Source organism: Aythya ferina, assembly GCF_964211825.1.
Source record: "Aythya ferina genome assembly, chromosome: 21".
NCBI lineage: Eukaryota > Metazoa > Chordata > Aves > Anseriformes > Anatidae > Aythya > Aythya ferina.
Genome location: NC_140319.1, coordinates 6,886,397 through 6,905,698, shown reverse-complemented (window position 1 = coordinate 6,905,698; position 19,302 = coordinate 6,886,397). Strand labels below are relative to the sequence as shown.

The 19,302-nt window shown below is 51.3% G+C and overlaps 1 protein-coding gene across 6 annotated transcripts in view; it reads right to left on the bottom strand.

Moving 5' to 3' along the window:
- Window positions 1-655: 655 nt before the first annotated feature.
- NPHP4 (nephrocystin 4) overlaps window positions 656-19,302 on the bottom strand; it is a 32,039-nt gene continuing 13,392 nt past the window's right edge. For all 6 annotated transcript variants that reach the window (XM_084495097.1, XM_084495100.1, XM_084495098.1 and 3 more), the window contains 19 exons: window positions 18,368-18,497; window positions 15,134-15,180; window positions 13,820-14,088; window positions 13,486-13,677; window positions 12,660-12,847; window positions 11,344-11,504; window positions 10,552-10,732; window positions 8,564-8,692; window positions 8,259-8,458; window positions 7,957-8,183; window positions 7,560-7,749; window positions 7,194-7,274; window positions 6,933-7,089; window positions 6,444-6,529; window positions 5,391-5,476; window positions 4,791-4,962; window positions 3,160-3,339; window positions 1,553-1,696; window positions 656-1,287 (listed from right to left, as the gene is read on the bottom strand). In XM_084495097.1, the coding sequence (XP_084351223.1) occupies window positions 1,147-1,287; window positions 1,553-1,696; window positions 3,160-3,339; window positions 4,791-4,962; window positions 5,391-5,476; window positions 6,444-6,529; window positions 6,933-7,089; window positions 7,194-7,274; window positions 7,560-7,749; window positions 7,957-8,183; window positions 8,259-8,458; window positions 8,564-8,692; window positions 10,552-10,732; window positions 11,344-11,504; window positions 12,660-12,847; window positions 13,486-13,677; window positions 13,820-14,088; window positions 15,134-15,180; window positions 18,368-18,497 (2,961 nt within the window). In that variant the 3' untranslated portion in view covers window positions 656-1,146. The remainder of the gene's footprint in view (window positions 1,288-1,552; window positions 1,697-3,159; window positions 3,340-4,790; window positions 4,963-5,390; window positions 5,477-6,443; window positions 6,530-6,932; window positions 7,090-7,193; window positions 7,275-7,559; window positions 7,750-7,956; window positions 8,184-8,258; window positions 8,459-8,563; window positions 8,693-10,551; window positions 10,733-11,343; window positions 11,505-12,659; window positions 12,848-13,485; window positions 13,678-13,819; window positions 14,089-15,133; window positions 15,181-18,367; window positions 18,498-19,302) is intronic.

Here is a 19,302-nt window from a genome sequence, read left to right as displayed (position 1 = left end):
GACTATAATGAATCTTCTCAGTAAAACTTGCTGTGGATTTCCAATAGTTATATGTCAAGGCCAAACACAAGTCAGTGCTGTAAAAAGGGGCCAATAAATTAAAATCCTGCCAGACTCACAATCAGCAGGATGCGTTTCAGCCATTTCCTTCTAATCCATTAACGAAAATGGAGTGATCAGAAAATTAGGTAGTGCTGGATGTTTTCTGAGTACTAATGACTATGACTTAACAGAAATAAATGCAGTATAAACTAGTGAGGAATAGTGGGAGCTTTTAAGTACCTAGCAAACAAGATTAAAACATATTGGGAGAGAGCCATCATTCCTCAGCCCGAGCTGTGCCGGCGCATGTGTTATTTTCCCATAATTGCCAGGACTCACGCGCCTGGGTACAGCGTGTTCCTGCAGCAGGGAGCCCTCGGCTGCCCCTCAGCCCCTCTCACCCCACTGCTGAAGGCTCAGCCCTGACCCAGGTGTGCTGCAGGGGCTGGCACCAGCGCTGTGGGGGCAGCGGGGGGCAGGCAGGGGACCCTGAGCCCTCCCCGAGGTGCAGTCAGCGGTGCAAGGCGAGCCCGGTGCTCGCATCAGCAGCTACTGGACAGGGACTGGAAGGGTTTCAACCTCCAGCAGAAGGAAATGCCACAACGCTGTCAGGTCTGTGCAGCAAGTTTAATTGATCTAGAACCAGTAAAAAGTATTTAAAACTCTAGAAAAGTGTTTGTACAAAGTTCAGTGCACAGTAAAAATATTTTTTAAAATATTCTGCACTCAAGTATGCAAACTTTAAGTTAAAAAAAGTATCAAACACCTGAAATATATAATGCTTAATGAAAATAAAGACATTCTTCTGCAGTTGTGACACGCAGTAGCAAAAACATTCATCCCCCCCTTTTGAGGAGGGCAGCCAGGACTACCAGCAGCACTCACCATAAGGCAAGTGAGACCTCACGGCTCACCCGTGGGGAGGTGAGAACCAAGGAGTGTGGGATCCTCGCCTGAACAGGGCTGGGCTCACCGAGGAGTCCAGCACATGGCCCATTTGCAGACAATGCAGTCGGGGAGGATCCAGAACCGGAGGAGGCACGGATGAGACGGATCTGTGCAGCAGATGCCATGGAAATTGCTGCAGTAGCGCCCTGCCTGGCCTCACTGGTACACAACCTTCACACAGAAGGTTTCCTCGTTCTTGTCTTCGTGGTCGTTGATGTGGATCAGGATCTCCTCCTCACCTGTGCTCTGGCTCGGGGCGAACCGCAAGCCGATGGTGTACACCTCCCCGCCAGCAACCTGCAGGACAGCACGGGGGAGAAGGGAGGGAGGGCAGCCTGAGCACTGCCTCCTCGATGTGCCCGTCCCCACCACATCAGCAGAACCACACAAACACACTACGCAGCCAGCCCCAGCCCTCAGGGCTGCCCAAGCAGGCCCCCTCCCCTTCTGCAGAGCTGTGCCCCTTCCTCTGCCTCCTCCACCAGCGAGCCCTGCGGCCGCCCCCGCACAGGAGGGGACTTTTTCCAGGGGTTTCACAGGAGGGGATGCAGCAGGTGGGTACCTCGAAGGAGTCCTCCTTGAACTGCAGCAGGTCAGGGCGGCTGGTGCCCAGGAAGTACACCCTCCGTGTGGGGTAGGGGTTGGTGTAGGTGATGCGCTTGTTGGAGCCCTTCCCACCGCCCGCGGGGAGCGTTATCTCAAACGCCTGCAGGAGCACACAACAGGACACGCAGAGGGGTCAGCACCACGAACCACAAGAGAAGATCCAAGCAGGATCTCAGGAGCAGAACACAAAGAATGACTTCTCCTGATTTTGGTTCTTGGAGCGTGAAACAAAGCAGGACGTAGGCGCGGGGTCCTGGACCACTTTGCCAGGCTCCTGCAGGAGCTACCCAGCACCCAGGCCAGGCTGCTTTGTTCATGGAGGGACAGAGCTGGGGCTGCCCAGCCTAGGTGGGCACAGCAGGGCCACAGCCAGCATCACCCTGCTCCAAGGACGTCTGCAGCAGCACCTGGACAGAGCTGCCAACACGAGGACCCCGGCAGGACACACTGCCCTGCGTCCTCTCTTCCTCTCCCCTTCTCCATGTAACATTTGATCTCCACCATCAGGAAGAAATGGAACAAGCTCTGAGTGAAAGCATCCTCTTCGAGTTGCAGTTTGCATCACCACATGTGCCGAAATAATTATGAGACTGAGTGACAAAGGGCCAGGGGAGCAGCTGCAACTGGCCAACTAATTCTCCAACTAATTAATTTATTTCCACAGGGATAGCCATAGTGTTAATACTGATAACATGACAGAGCACAGGGAGAGGGGCTGGCACTCATCAGGGGCAGCACAGCATCAGTTTAAATGCTGATCTTAACTTCCCCCAGTACAGAGTGTTCCAGGAAAACATTTTTTAAATGAACACATTAACTAGGAAATCTAATTTTCTATCTTTGAGCAAAGTCCTAAGCCAGCACAGTGCTAATAGAAAGCAGCATGCTGTAACTTTAATTTCACAACTGGGTATACTTCAGAGTTGACATTCCTCAGCATGGAATTACCTTCAAAACAGCCTGACAGATATTTTATGATGGTCTTCAGTGAGATTATTCAAGCACTGGAGGGCTAAACGTGTGCTCCAGTGCCTTAGTGAAATGGGGAGATAGAAATAGTAACAGGAAGAATGGGTAGAGTTCATACAGAAAAGGAAATCCTCCTCATCACAGTCACTCCTCTGGCTCTACCAGAGGTCAGTGCTTCTTGCCTGGGTTCAGAAATACCACGTTCTTGCAATTCTGGCAGGTAAAGACAAGTGCTCCAGAGTTACTCTGCAATACTGCTTTAGGAGTAACTCAGAAGACAGTTAATCTCTAATCTGTCAGTAATTCTTAAAAAAAAAAAAAAAATGGCTTTATGATCCTTGCCCATGACAGATCAAAATAATGGAAGTGTCTGCAAGAAGACCAAGCACTCATCCAGAGATCAATAACAGCACAGGACTGCTTCCCAGCACCTGGCATACGCCCTTTCTTACACAAGGAGGAAGAAACAGAGGCCAGGCTGACAAGTACCAAAAAAAATAGTTGTAAATAAAGTAATAAGGTACAGACAGCCCCAGATGACTGGCAGGATGGAGACCTCCAGTCCAGCTGGGCTCATTGCAATAGTTGCCATACCTTAGAAATGAGAGGCTGCCTGCAGGAGACGCAGACCAGCCAGGAGGACACCAGCTGGTGGTACTCCACGTCCACCAGGTTGAGGTAGATGAACCTGCTGCCAGCCCTCCGAGGCCTCACACCGACATACAGGTCCAGGACACCGTTCGGGGGCAGAACAAACACTCCTTCGGGATCCACCTGCACAAAACAAACACCAGCAGCAGCAGAGTTCAGTGGCCAAGCATCTGTTTGGGCTGGCAGCGGCCCTCTGTCTGTCACTCACAAGAGGAATGATCAGAAGGTCCCACCAGCACCTCAGACCTCAGGTTCAGAATGCTCTGTGTCATAAAAAATAAAATAGAGGATGCCCTAGATGAGAGGAGATGGCATCAGGGCTGCTTTGCTCACAGCTATCTCCAGCATCCTTGGAAACCCCCTGGCTGAGAGGTAGCAGAGGAATAAATTAAGACAAACTTGGATGCAGATCATCACAGGAACATTTTAGAAAAACAGGCTGTCATCCCTTGGCAAGCAACAACTGGGAGCAGATCTGCACCTCCCTAACATCCAGTTGGGAATACAAATTAGATCTGATTACACTTTTAAAAAGCGCACCTCTGACACAAATGTTTAATCCCACCTACACTAATAAACTGGGACTGGCTGCGTTACAGTCTCTGTGCCAACACCAGCCCGCACTTCTCTCATTCAGATGGGTGTTAAGTGACTGTTCCAGCAGCTGGACCTTCTCTCACCCTCACGGCTTGCTTTGGGATGTTGCTGCAGGACCAAACGTGCTGCCGTCAGCATGGCCAGCGTGCAGTGCCAGCACGACACGGGGCACAGGCAGTCCCCGACCTCGGGGATTGTTTTTCCTGCATGTTATGTACCAGGACGTTTCTGATGCATTCCTCCCTTTGAAAAGGAGGAAGTGAAAGCCTGCCAAGGGTCCTGGGGTTATACTCATCCTTTTATAACCAGTCTCTGTAAAAATCCTACCACTGCTTAAAAAACTTTTCTGCGAGAGCTATCCGTACAGTATGCATTAGCAAACTGCCTGGCTTGCTCAGAGGGAAGGACAGGCTGTGCTCATTGCTGGAGCTTCCTGCCTGAGACAGCAAAAAGACTGACATATTAAAGCAAGTGACACTTCTTAGGCTAGTAGCAGATTTCTAAATCATGAAAGAAGAAGAGAAATGCTTATGGTGAATAAACTCCCTCCCAGCTCTACAGGGTCATTCCTTTTTTCAGACTTCAGGAGTCGAGATAGTTTCTTTTGTTTATGGGACAGTAATGGAGTTTTTGTTCCTTTTATTATTCACATTTTCAATTATAACTAAATGAATTCTAAAGAAATTATTAGTCTTCAGATAGTCTCAATTAATGCAGATAATTTGCCCTCTGGGGCTTTGTACCAATGATCCTACACATGACGGCTTTAATCAAAAGGTAATTATCACCAATACTCTCTGGCAGGAAATTGTTCATATTTCCAAACGGGATGCGTCTCATTTCCGAGAGGTTATTTCACCGGGACTCTCAGCCAAGTCCACACAGCCTCTCAGAGCCGTGCGGGATTTCACAGCCCCTCAGCCCCGACAAGACACCTTTCCCCCACGGCACGGCGCCCAGGGCAGCAGCCGGGTTACCTTCAGCTCGTGGGGATGCGAGGAGAACGCCTTCACCTTGCGGAGTGCCCGCGTGCCACGCAGAGGCAGGGCGAGGCGGGCGAGCTGCCCGGCAGTGCAGCTGACGTCCAGGCGCTGCAGGGAGTGCAGGTAGAACTGCCAGATGCGCAGCGGTGTGGCCAGCCAGGCGTCCCTGCAGCGGCGACACCAGACCAGGGCTCAGAGGTGAGGGCAACAAAACAATGGGACTGAACACAAAAGGGTTCTGCAAGGACAAGTGTCGTTACCCCCAGGCCAGCACCCAACGCTGGGCAAGCGTCTTCAGAAGAATTTTGGTCTTAACCCGTTCCTAAAGCTAGTGCAACGCTAATGTTTAATGCGGAGATAATGAATTAGCTCGCACACAAGTGGTCTAGCCGTGGGAGACAGCTTGTTTAGAGAAAAAGATTAAAACCATAAACTGCAAACAAGTATTTCGGGATGCCTCCTGCCCAGCTGTCGGCTGGTCAGGGGAGCAAGTTGGGCCTGGGAACCAGTGGGCAGGAAAACCTCTGCACAAACACCCCTCCTGCTCTGCCAAGTACTCTGGGTTTCCTTCTGCCTTTTTGGGTTTATACTTACGTATAAATAGCAACAAAGAATTTTTTGATCTGCGGGCTTGGTCCTCCAGCTACTTTTAAGAAGACGTCCTGTGGTTCCCCGGGACCCTGCATGCAGAAATCAGAGCATCGTTAGAATAGTTAACCTGGAGATCAAACCAGCTAATGAGGACTCCAGGGTTTCCTTTCCATTAATGGAAAAAAAAACACTACCAACCCACTTACAAAAGCAGATGCTTTCAGGATCTAGTTAAAACCTATGTTATTAAGTTATTATCCAGCTTGGTTGAGCTCTTCCAGTATTTTTAATTACAAAAGAGGATACAAATGACTATTGCATTCCAGGTCTGCACCTGTAATCAAATTTTGGCAAATTTTCCCCAAGTTTTCTAACAAGCCATAATCCAATTACTACACAAACATATCCCTGCACCAGCAATTAGCAACTACCCTCCATTACCATCTGCATTTATACGCGCACATTTATTTTTTCATTTGTACCTCAACCAGCAGAAAAGAAAGCCCTGCAAACTTCAAACCTTTGCTAGAAACTGCAAAAACAAAAGCAGCGCTTGGGAGAAACAGTGTGAGTTCTGGGTCAAGAACTTCTAGGGCTTGAGCCAAAGAATAATGAAGGAAGGAAGAGAAAAATGTGGCCCAGTGCTGGACAGCAGCTTCGCTGCCCACACACCGACACGCTGCTAGTGCACCTCGTGGCTGCCAGCAGGCGTGGATGCTCCCAGGTGAAGGGGAAAATGTCTAGCTAGCACCTTGACAGAAGGCTGCTTTTCACCAGTGTTTTGAATTGTTTAGTATTTCCTCAAAAGGACAAGCTAGTACAGGCTGCTGCATGATGTGATAAGGTACAACATTAGGCTTCAGCTGCAAAAACAATGCAGCTCATTTTAATTGGGAATAAAGGGCAATTCCAGCTTAATCACTGCCAGTATTTCATTACTATAGACTGATAAATCGAAACGCTGCCATGGGTGCAAGGCATTTCTCTGCTGATTAAAACAACAAACCACGGCAGAAGGATACAGAAGACAAACTGATGTCTAAGTGTAACTCGTACCATATTTTTGGTTTCACAAATTATGTTAGGGTCACTGCAGCGAACATACATCTCCGGCTCCCCACCCGGCATCCCTGCCGGAGCTCCTGCGAAGGAGAAAGACACAGATGAAACAATATTTAGCATTTTCTCTGTTTATGTTTTACTCTACTCTATCACGCAGCTGTAAACTAGAATCCCTTATGTTAGGCTACCAGAGAACTACCGGGTCGCGCTGGTTCAACAAAGCATAAATCAACAGAAGCAGATGGATAAAAACCAAGCAGGGGAGCCCAAGGCCACAAAACAAAGTCACAAAAGGCCTTGAAGACATAAGGAAGCAGAGAAGCTGTCTCTGATGGTGGAAATCTGCTCTTGGATGCCACCCGCACTTCCAGGAAGGCCTCCTGGTAACACAGCCCTCCATATTAATGACAGCTCACTAATTGGGTTAATTCCCTCCTCCCACAAAGGCTCCAAGCCCAGTTCCCCCAGCAGGACAGGCGTCACCTGGCAGCGTGTGCCAGGGCGGCAGCCGGATAGTCTTCTTCAGGAAGGTGAGCTCGGGGTGGTAGAACCTGAAGGTCTGATCCACCACGTGGGGACGGGGTTCCACCTTCACCCGCAGCAGCGCGATGGGCTTCCCCCCACTGACACGGAAAGCGACCTGCCGAGGGAGAAGCAGCTCAGCAGCAGGCAAGGAAACACCTCCGAGGGCTCAGCACCAAACCTCCGCAGCTCCCCACACCCCAAACTTCCCCTGCTTCCCACCTGGATGTGCTTCGTCTGCAGGGCCCCAGGCTGCCAGGAGGTGGTGGCTGCATCGTCCCCGGCGCTCAGCCCCGCCGGCCCCTGCAGGACACAGGGCAGTTTGGATGAAGCCCCACTACACGTAACCAATATTTCCTTGGCAATTCTACCACACGGCCAGAACAGGCCTGCACTACGTAAGAAAATAAAGCAGAGGGGAATGATTAAGGATACAATTCTCTGCTTCCTACCGGAAACAGCACAAAATGGGGGTAAAAGCAGCAGGCTGGCACGATGGTTAGCCCTGCAGAGAGGAGGAGGGAGCCTCCCTTCGCTCTGCTCTCTGGACACGCAGTGGTTTTGAGCTCAGCACAGCCCCCAGCATACCGGCACCGCTGCGACAGCCGGCTCTGCCGAGAACGTCTGGTATCGGAACGGGATGTGGACGGTCTCCTTGGGACGCAGGTAGACCTGGGGCCTAAGGTCATCACGAAGGTGGAACATGTCCTCCTCCAGCGGTGTAGCCGCCTTCGTCAGCTCCTTGAAGTGCCGCCACTCCCTCGGGTCCAGTATGACACTGGAGGAGCGAGAGGCAGAGCTGTTGGTGAGAGCTGGATGGGGTGGGTACCACCCCCTCATCCCTCTGCTCCATAAGTGTGGCAGGAGGGGAATCTGCACCAAACTGGGGAGGGTCCCCAGCTTGAGAAGAGGCCCCCAGCCAGCGGGGACAGAACCCAGCTCAGGTACAGTGAGTACACGCAGGGGGATGGCTTTTGTCCCCTACCTAAGCTCGGGGTGGTCAACCTCGATTGTCACCGTGTGCTGGACACTGTAGGGGTTCTTCAGAGCAAACTCGAAGAACTCAGCCGTCCCCAGCACGGCATAGACAGTGTGCGTGGCAGTGATGGCCTGGCTCAGCATCTGGGTGATGCTCTCGCTCTTGGTGCGCTCCCGGTAGGCATCGATCACCTGCAGGTCCCGCAAGTGCTGCAGGCACTGCTCGTGCCGGCCCTGCGGGGAGGAAGGGGACAGTGAGCCCGGAGCCACCACGGACTCTGCAGGGCACCCCACAGCCCCTGCCCTCACCATACGCTGGGGTGTGCTCCCACTGGCTTCCTCCTGCTGCCGCACCAGTGCCATGCGCCGCAGCTTGCGCCGCCGGACGTCTGCAGCCTCTTGGGGGGTACGTGGGGAGCCCAGGCTGGCCTCTGGCCGGCGGCGACAGAGCGTGGCCGCCAGCTCGCCATCCACCTCGGCCAGCCTGCGTGCCCGCGACACCCTTGGACCTGCAGGGAGGGCGCTTGGGTCACTGTGTGGCACTGAGGGGGTGAAGTGTCCCCGTGCTGCACCCACCAGCCCAGCCCGGGCTGTGCCACCCCAGCAGGACTCACCGCTGCGGGCGTGCAGGGAGAGCAAGCTGCCACCCTGCAGGCTGCCGACGCTGTCCAGAGAGGGCACCAGGCGGGCACGCGATGGTGACGGGCGCCTCGGGATCCTTGGGGTCTCCTCACAGGGGTGGCCTGCCACAGACAGACAGCAGGGTGAGCCCTGTCCCTGAGTGCAACACCTCCACACGGACCTGCTCCATGCCCAGCCACCTGCAGCAGGGCTTTCCTTGCACAAGGTGATGTTGAAGCCTGCCCTGTCCCCATGAGCATCCCCCCCAGGTCATCGCTATTGCCAAAGAAAGCGCACAGCAAGCTCAGGCCAACGTGGAAAGAAAGCAGTCAGCACAGACTTCTTTTTCCTTATATTGTCATAAATTTCTTAAATTGTCATAAAATCCACTAGAAAATGTTATCCCCACTGCAGATCTCTGTAGACAATTTACAAAAAAGGCAGAAGCAAATATCTTGTTGCTTACAATGCTCTCTGCATTTTATGATGATCCCTCTGGAATCCTATTGCTATTGCACTCCATATATCTTTCTGTAAGTGACAGAGCCGCTTCCTACTAGAAAGCAATGGGGACATCGTGACTGATTTACCGCTGACCTCCGTACCCAGCCCCGATTTCAATCCGTATTTTGTGAAGTTTCAGCAGAAGTACCTGAGTTTTTGCAGCCCCAGCAGGTGGCCAGAAGGCACAGCACTGACCTGTGTGACAGGGCTCAGAGCACCAATTGCAATTATTCTGCATTCCTGTTCTGCAATGGATTCTGATTTCAAAGTGACATTGCCACCTGAAATATGCTCAGCACAAGACAGGCACCTCAGCTGAAGGCTTCAATGAGAAACACTGCTCCGTGGCCGAATGCTGCTTCTCCAAACAGCTCAATCAACACCACTGCATTCACAAAACAGCTCTGCCTTAGCCCAAGTTTTATAAATAACTCTCAGAAACCTACTAACATTGTTCTGAATTTGAAAATAAATTTGGAAAAAAAAGGGGGGAGGGGAGCAGAGAAATCAAAGGACAGCTTTTGTCCTGGAACAGTGTGGTTTTGTTCTCCCTTTTTTTGCCAGGTTTGAGTTAAACCTCTCTTCGGGTTGTGGATCTCAGATTCTCCTTCCCAGGAGCTTATCGTCCTTTTGCAGGCAAAGTATGAAAATGACAATTTAAGATATCTTATAATGGAGCTAATCTTTCTTCTGAAGATAAGAGTTTAAAACCTGGAGTCACTGCACATTTATAGGACGGTGAATTAAATATAAAAAAGTACCCAGTACATTCTGGGAAGAATAATGTCCTTACAAGCTTGGTTTTCTGACGGGGACAGCTTCACACGTGCTGCCTGCTCCTCCGTGCTATTTGCTAGCACCCATCTGTGCATCACCGTTTCCATCCCATCGGCCTGAGAGCTGCCTTGCTCTGGGTCAGACAGCCAGGAGCATCACAGCACCTGCACCACTGAGCATCCCCCGAGCCCACACGGAGGGATGGGGCTGTGGCTCCGTGGCTCCGAGCTGCCTCCAGCACCAAGTCAGAGCTCTACCAGGGCACATCCAGATTTTGCCTTCCCCAGTCACAGGCAAAATCTGGGAGAAAAAAAAAAAACAAAGGGAGGCCCACAGCCAGACTTTGAGCCAAATGCCTGCTGCTTCGCACTGCCAGAGCTGCACCACGTCGAGGTTCTAAGATCATGGGGTCAGAAGCAGCTTAAAGACCACCAAGAGGTGACCTCCACCCGAAATCCCCCAGCTGCAGGTCTGCAGCTGCTCCATCCCCGAGCTGCCTGCTCATGCACAGAGACCCCTGCACATTACCACCGGCAGCACCAGAGACCAAAGCAAAAGCCACCACAGTGGCTTCTAGCTCAATTCTGCTACCAACTGCTGGACTTCAAAACCAGTACAGAGCCACATGCTCCAGCGAGGCATCGCGCCCTGTCAGCACAGCCAGGACGGGGCTCGGAGGGATGCCAGGCAGTGCTCTTACCCACGTTGGCCAGGCAGAGGTGGAGGTGACCCCTCACTGCCACACGGACGTCCACGGGCCGCATTGCTCCATGCCACAGTGCATCCCTGCCTGCTGTCACTGCATCCTGCTCGTACTCCGTGGTTGCCACCTCCAGCTCGTGGAGGGTCCTGACAGCCGGCCGGCCCTGGCGCAGCAGGGGCTGGGGAAAAAAAAAAAAAAAAAGCAAGGACAGGGCAGCACCCACCCCCGTGGCCCCCAGCCAAAGCATTGAGAGATGCTGCCTTGCTCCCAGGTCTGCTGGAAGCCCTGGCACAAGGGGCCCCTCTCCTGCTCACAGCAGTGGATGCTTTTCCTTCACAGGCTGCCACAGGTGGAACTGTTCCATTGCAGCTGCTCCCCGAAGGATAACAGCTAGGCATTAGGGTAACTAGTTACTAGGGCAACTCAGATCTGAGAGATTAAAAGATCTGGATAAAGATGTTTCTGCATTTCCTAGGTCTGCTTTAATTTTTTTATCCAGTAAGCCCTAGCATACTGCAGAAGTTCCAGGGAAGAAAGTTAATGCTTCGCCATCGCTTTCAAGGATAAGATGACAAATCCTGTGATTACAGGCTTGTCAGATTGACATCAGTCTCAGTTAAACAGAGTGGCTGATAAAAACTTGATTACTAAAGACTCCAGGGTAATCTAACAGCATCTCTACACAGGACAGAAAAAGTCAGGCTTTCCCTTAAAAATCTTGCATTCTAAGCAGGAATTCTCCTTCACTGTTAGCAGTCATTAAGGCTCAACAAAAAAAAGGCTCCATACCTTCAATTTAACTGCGGCAGACCCAACAAGAAGCAAAGAGTCTCCATCCCAGACGTCAATCTGAAGGCTGTGGTCAGCCAGGTAGCGCACAAACCAGCGCTGTTCCCCAGGCTTCAGGAACGCAGGATCCACCATGTACTTCAGCTGCAGCCCCGGAGCTCCTGCAAGAAATGGATCACGGTGATAAAAAATAAATCCAGGAGGGCTGTGTCTGCATGAGCCGGGACTAGGGAGCCCTGCCTGCTCACAAGCTCACTGTCATGGGGAGCAGGGAAATCCAGGAGCCCCATGCCTCAAGCAACAGAAACAGGACCCACATCACCCAGCCTCAGCACCCAGACCCCTCCTCTCCCGTGCAGTGCACTTTCAACTTAATAAACCCATCAGTCAAATTAGTAACCAGGTTCACCCTCGGAATGACCCCCTGCACAGAAATGCTCAGTCTGTACAGCCCTCTCTCATTACCATTAATAACTCCAGATGGAGAAGGAGCTTTATCAACTGAAACTGCTCGGTGTCCCTTGGGACCAGAATTTAATGAGACACAAAAAGAAAGAAAAAGCATTCTGCTCCGAGAATCAGATTAGATTATGCCAGGCACTTCGTTTTAATGTGTTGCATATCTTTTTAAATGCACTTAACTACAGCTGGAGTCAGCAGTCTAGATGTCTGAATCATGTCACCAATACTTATTGATGTTTTACTTCACGGTTTGACATTTCGAACATTTTTAATTATGTGCCACATAAACTAATAGAGGTTTGCTACTAAAGCAGATATCAGTCCATTCCCTTGGCCTGGAGGCAAGCCTAAATCTGATTGACAAAAATGCCACTTGAACCAGTAAATGTTTAAACCTCCCAGGTGGCTATTCCTTGCACAGTAACGTAACACAGCCCATGCACACACAAGTTTACTGCTGAACCCTGCGAAGGACCGTGTGAAACAGCACTAAGACTTCAGGACTGATGTACTTTCAAGCCCTTGAGCAAGGCTTAATGAACGATGAGAATTCAGTGCTTTGTAATCATGCATAGGCCTTTAAACCAGGCACGTCATCTCCTGACACGAGCATCACATGCTTCTGGGCAGCTTACATGCGCCCAGCTCAGCTCTGAATCTGTGCATGAAGTGCATGAAAACCCTCATTACCTTGTGCCCAAATACACTGCCTTTTAACTACCTGACCAACCCTTTCACCTCAACAGCGCAATCTTCCTCCCACTCCTCCTTCCACACTCTCACACGCCTCCTGTTCAGTCCTGAAGAGGAAAGGCCACGTGAGGATGCTAAAACACATCAGGACCAGACCTCACCAGCACGTGGAGTGCCATCTTTGTTGATCTGGACAAAGAGCTGAGGCGGTGCGGCTGCCCTGGCTGCCTTCTCGCTGTCCATGTCAACCAGCTGCAGACGTGGTGTGGTGACCGGTGGGAAATGGTAGAACTGGAAGGTGAGGAAGACGGTCCTGGGCCACGTCCCTTCCACTCCATCCTGAGGAGCCCTTGAGCAAGAGAAGAGTGGGTTTGGTTGGCCCGTTACGCAGCGCTTCCCCCGATCATAAGCTTCTCGTGCATTTGTCACCCACCAAGAAGGAGTACAAGAGAAGATCAGTATTATCAAAAGTATTTGGACTTCTTTGAAGACAGCGGGCATATGGTTTGCCTTTGCTTTCCAAAAGCTTCATAATTCCAGCTGTCTTCTACCATATGCTGTGATGGAAGAGCCAAGCACAAGTAGCATTTTACCTTTGCACAGCGCGCTGCCATCTATAGAAGAGCTGTGAGCAGCGCCTTGGCAAGATAAAGCCACCCTCAGAAAGCCTTTCCAAACTCGGCTTCTCAATGTAATATGCATTTAAGCAGAAATCCTGCATTAACTGGTTTCATGTCATGCTGTGGCTAATGTATACAACAAAAAAAATCGGAATGTTTGAAGAGTGCCTTAAAAGAACAATAATGTCATTTTAAAGCACTCCAGGGCTTTGCTTCCATGGCAGGCATTGGGAGAAGCAGCACATTGACAAGGGCTTCTCCTGCTCAAGCCTGAAAGCAGCTCGTGGACAGTTTTGGGAAGGGATTCTCTCCTGAAAGGCACCTAAAATCTACCCACAGACCACGCCACAAAGGCTCGGCATCTTACCTACTGAAAGCAAGGAACTGCAGGATTATTTCATTGCTCTGCAGAGCATCGGCTTCCTCCAGCTGAGGACTGAAGCTCGTGAAGTCCAGGGGCTCTGCAATCTCCACAGGCTCCTTGTTGCAGTCCAGGATTTCTGGAAAGCCAGAGGCATGCAGGAGCGCCAGGGAGGCACGGGAGAGCACGGTGCTGGAACTGGCAGAGAAACAGGGCTGAGTTCTGCGGTAACGATGCCCCAACCCAGGCTTCTCCCTCGGCACACTCAGCACACTGCAGTGCCCAGAGAGGCTGCTCAGCCCCACCACAGCATCACCCCCCAGCACCACCAGAACCCCACCTGCCTGCCGGCAGCCCCACGGCTGCGATGGGTGGCTGGGTCGGTGCGAAGGGCAGCTCCCGCAGCTGCTCGCTGCCAGAGGGGTCCGGGGATCCGGGGTGCAGGTCAGCCTCCAGGTGCGTGATCCCAGCCACGTGCCAGGGCACAGCAGGCTCGGAACGAGCAGTGCCGGGGGCTCTGAGTGTGTGGGTGTCCCGTGGTGTCCCGCGGGGCCGTGGCACCGGGGCGCTGCTGCTCCGCGGCGAGGCCGAGAGCTCAGAGAGAGACAACTGGAAAGGAAAAAGGATACTGTGAACACGCTGGCACCATCCAGGGAAAACACACCACGATGCTGCATGAAGTCTCCACGGGCTAGGTGGGCCAGAAGGCACTTATTTTCAAGCAGCCCGTGCAGTTCAAATGCTGTTTGCTTTGAGATTTGGCTCAGCAGCATCTCCGCTCCGCTGAGAAGCGGCACAGCTTGGCTGCCTGTGGGTTCACACCTCTGCTTTCTGCTTCAGCTGCTGTGCTCTGCTTTCTCTCGCAAAGGGAGGAATAAGAAAATGCAGTAGAAAGATCAAAGAGTTCAATGCGGTCCTATGAAGCATTTCATTTCATCAAAAATATTTGTGGGCACTGATGCCTGCATTGAGATACAAAAACCAGAGGTTTCAGTATTTATAGCTCATCTTAAATCCTGATAGCTCTCCATGAAGAAATCATTGTCAGAACGTACCGTGGACAATACTGCCCAGCAAATCTGGCTTGTAAAAAACCAGACCAGCCCTTAAAAAGGTATTTGGGGTGTGATTGGGGAGTGAAAACAGCTCAGAAAATTCTGCCCAGCAAATTATATGCAGAATTTGTTTTGTTCCCTCTGTGGAAGTGGATTTTAGCTGCATTTTTAGTGTTTCTTGGCCCTGGCAGCCCTGAAAATGAGCAGTTAATGGGACTTTAAGCGTGATCTCAGCAATTGGACCACATTACGTGATGTGGAAGTGCCGCTGGTTGCTGCCCGTGCCCACACAGCTCAGCAACGCAGCCACACAGGCAAGGCACAACACCCAGCAGGGCTCACACAGCAAGGCTTTAAGGGAAGAAAATCTCCCCAAAACAAAATGCCAAGGTAACAATCTTTGTTAGCATTACCAGTAAGAAATTATTAAAACCCAGAAAACTAGGAGTATGTATTTTAAAATTCCCCTGTTCCAGCACCTTGTGCAGAGGTGGTTTGCACAGCTCGGAGGAGCCACCCTGGGGGTTGTACCCCTGGGCTCCCCACCCCACAACGTGTCCCACCTTCTGGTCACAGCCCCCAGGGCAGCACTTACTTACCCCTGGTCCCCGCGGGGAGGTCGCCGGGCGCAGCAAGGAGGGCGAACCTGCGGAGAGGCACAAGGAGATGAAGCCATCACCCCCAGCCCGAGTCTGCTGCACCCGCATCCAGCCCAGCCCTCACCACAGTCTATTTTTCAGAGATGGAACCAGCTCAGCAAGGTGGCCTGCTGCCTCTCAGCCCCCTGCTTGACTTATTTTTCCAATGAGAGCGCTACCTGGGGCGGGAACATGTAGCACATCTCCAGATTCATCGGTTATTTTGCTGGGAATTAGGCTAAATCTGCCAGGGAGAGTTTTCCTGCTGTAAAACGCAGCTCCTCCATCTCTAGACAGTGCTGCAGTTTCCCTTAAAGCCATGTGGCACTGGCTAAGTGGATTGCTTAATGAGACGTGAAAGTTTTTAGGATACTTAAGGTTTTCATAGCTCCTCCATTATTTCTTGTCACTACTTTCATCTGTTCGTACATTCATGCCCTGAAACAGTATGAGTTTTACTGTGTTTATATTTGGCTGGTCTGCTCGCTTGCTGGCACGGCTGAACTCGCTGTTCCAGTAAGCAGCAAATCCTTTACAGCAGACAAGGAACACAGATGTTTTCTGGCGATGCTGGGACTTTATTTTGCTTTCTCGACCACATATATTCCAGCTATTTCATTCTGACTATTGTCCAACGGAAATTGCCCTGTTTCCCTTCTGTCAAAAATAATGTTTTCCCTCAATTACAATGACTTTAGCTGTTGTTAAAGCAACTGTGCGCAGAAGTACGAGGGGCACTGGAGCTGTCAGTACAGCAGAAGGTTTTCCAGCCCATCTGTTCGACCACAGACTTAGCCCCACGCACTGTTAAGCTGCTTGCACCCTGTCCTGTAAATGCTACAGGACAAACCTCCTGCTCCATCCCATCCCAGGGGAAAAAAACACCCACAGAAGCTGCCAGGGTGTCCTGGCCTCCTGGGGAGCTGCTGGGCTCACTGCACGGCTTCAGGACCGGTGCTGGGGGCTGCTGGCAGCACCGCTCATCCCAGCGGCTGTCACGAGAAAGGACGTGGCCTCACAGGTCTCCTTAAGTGTAGCTGTGAACGTCCTAAATGGGTAAAAGCAAGCACCAGCTCTGATCACAGCAAGCTACCTGTCCCAGGAGCTGCTGAGCACCTAAACAGTGCTGCTGCCGAATTAACCTGCAGAGCAGAGGCAACCAGCAGAGGGGAGTAAAGGAGCAGTGGCCGTGGGGTCACAACTCCCACGCCAAACCTTACAAATGCACCTCTGGGCATGCCGCAGGACAAAGGGCTGCGTGCCAGCTGCATGCCCAGGGTCCTTGTCAGAGCACGCAGCCACCAGCTTCCATCCAACATCTGTGCCCCTTGACCACATAACCAGCCTCCAAAGCCATTTCCCTTTTGGTGGGGAAACCAGGATCAAGAATGGTTCCTTGAAAATGCAGCCACTGCCAGAGGGGAGCTGGGGCCATCCCCAGAGAAGGGGGACTGCGTTCAGGATGCCCCAAGCATGCTGCTCACGTGTCCGGGCAGCCCAGCATCTCCAGCCCCATGCATGGGCACAGAGGGTCACTGTCAGACCACATTCTGCCAGGCTTCTCTTTTCACCACGCTGCGGTTCACTGAATTGACTGATACCAGCTGAAATGCATTCAAGAGAGATCTTTCAAGCAACATCAGGGAAAGAACAGCCTCAGAGCAATGTCAACAGCAGCCTAATCCAGCGTATCCCGGCGAACTCCAACACCAGGAGCTAAACCTCTTAATTTTACCCTCGAAGATCTCTGCTTTAAAACCCGTTAAACTAGCAGAGACAGCCCCAGAGGCAGCAAGCCTGAAGCTGGATGTGGGTCAGGGACTTCCCGCGGCAAACCCATGGTGCCACTGCCATCTCGTGGAGGCAACGCAGCTCCGGAGCCGAGTGCGGGACCGACCACGCAGCTCCCACACCAACTGCATCCCTGACCCGCAGCCAGAGTTCTCCACCCTGTCTGGCAGCTGCAGCCTTGCTAGGCTCACCGAGGAGCCCTGCGAGCTCATGAAATATTCAGAGGGAACCCCCCAGTCATTTGACACAGCCTGGCTGCTTGAGCAGGCAAGCACACGGTTAAAACTGGCACTTGTCTGTACAGCACAACATTTACTAACAGATGACTTTTCTGGCAGTCCCTCAAGCACAAACGGTCCTATAGACTGCAGTAACAACACCCCATTAATAAGGTAATAAACTCACATATTGATGTTTAAACAGGCAGTTAAGTTGAGAGCAATCTGGTTTGCACATCCATAGATAAATTGAAAAAGATTAAAAACAAGGGAGCTGAGAGGCTTTCCGTGGAAGAGGAGCATCCTCCTCAGCAGAGTGCACAGGGGAACATCAAATTGCTCCAGAATGGACAAAGAAGAAAACTTGTACAGACCTACTTTGATCCCAGTCCTACGTTGTGTGCGGGGGGGAAAAACACAGATTAAAACAGACCTATGGGTTTCTTCCCACTGATCATGAAAGGGGAGAGCTGAGAGAAACAAAGCAGCGTGAACCGGAGTGGGTCTCCAAGAGCACTGGGTACTGACCAAACTCCATTCCCAAAGCAAAGGAAATTTTCTTTCTATCTCCAAGAGACATAGATCGGTGCTGAGAACCCCACCATCTGGCACTCCCGTACTATATATATGCACACACACACAGAGCCTGGTTTTTCCCAGCTCAACACTGGCACAGAACCCCTCGCGTTCGAGGTGTGTGCTGATTAAACGTGTGTTGCTGTCACGCTCTAGGAACTGCAGCTCAACGAGATTATTTATTACTCAGCCTATAATTGACACCTCTTCTGTCCTCAACCATCTGGAGGGATTATGATTTCAAAGAGATAAGTAACAGTGTTGGCAGGGAGCAACGCATTGCTGGTGAGGCTGCGAGGCCCTTCCAGGAGTTTTTGGTGGTTCAGTGCTGAAGCCCAAATGTTGTCAGAGAGAACCAAAATGGGGGCGGGCTGGTGGCACCCTGCAAATTAGTGCAATTCCTGCACATGGCCCTGTTCCAACATCACAGGTAAACTTTAGAAGGTAAAAAGGAGAAGTGAGAACTGAAACCAAACCAATGTAAACTCCATTCACTACAGTAATTCATAAACTAGCTCACTGGGAGTCACGTGAAGTTTGTTTTTTCTCTTGATCAGATACCAGTGCTACACTCTGTATTTTAAATGTCACCAACATGGAAAACACTCACTCAGAGATGGTGTAGGAGGCTTCTCTGACTCTTTCCTGGCTTTACTTGACGTATCTGTTGAAGTTGCAAGATTTTCTTCTGAATCGGTGGAAACATGGAATTGGACAGTACCAGAGGCAACTTGCTTCACCTGAACATTTGAAGTTAAATACTTTTAGAGAAGGCGTGCTGTGTACATACTCACTCCTACCTCTGAAAGCAGACCCCATCCCCTCCCCCTGCTAACAGAAAAGCCATGGTGCAAGGTGCAGGCACATCCAGCAATTTGTGAGCTCCCCGGACACCCGTGCCCTTGCAGAAGCACACCAACATCTGCAAACTGCCTGCAGCCACTCCAGGTATCAGACTCCTCTGAGTGAAGAGCATGCACACAGAGCCACCAGCTACTTAAAAGCACACTGCAGCACAGACACAGGTGCTGCTCCTTTCCCCATTCATGAATAACCCAATCTTCAACAGAGCAAGCTGTGTAGGCACCCATCTGTCTGTGGCAGAGAGCAATCAGGGCAGTTTAACACTAACAGAGTTCTGGATGCATCTCTGTGACTCTCCCCTGCGCGGCCTCAACCTGAGCAGTAATTCGCTTTTACTGATAAGCCATAAACACATTGGGGCAAGGCCTTCCTCTTTTCATTTGCGTGTACATCGCCCAGAATAAAACAGTTCAAGTCACAGAGGCCTCCCAGAAGCGTCACAGTAAATAAGTGTGCTGACCAGCTCCGCCGCGTGCTCACAGCCTCTAAAATGCTTGACACCGAGCGCAGCATATACAAGTATTCATGTGCACAGGGAAGGGGCGGAGGGCTGTTATCTTCCTTTTCGCATGACTCTATTCACTCAGACTTGCAAAAAACGTCCCCATCACCCAGACACTTGGAAAGGTTCCAGTAATGGACAGCCCATCTGGGAAAGCCACTGGGGTGTTGAAGGGCATT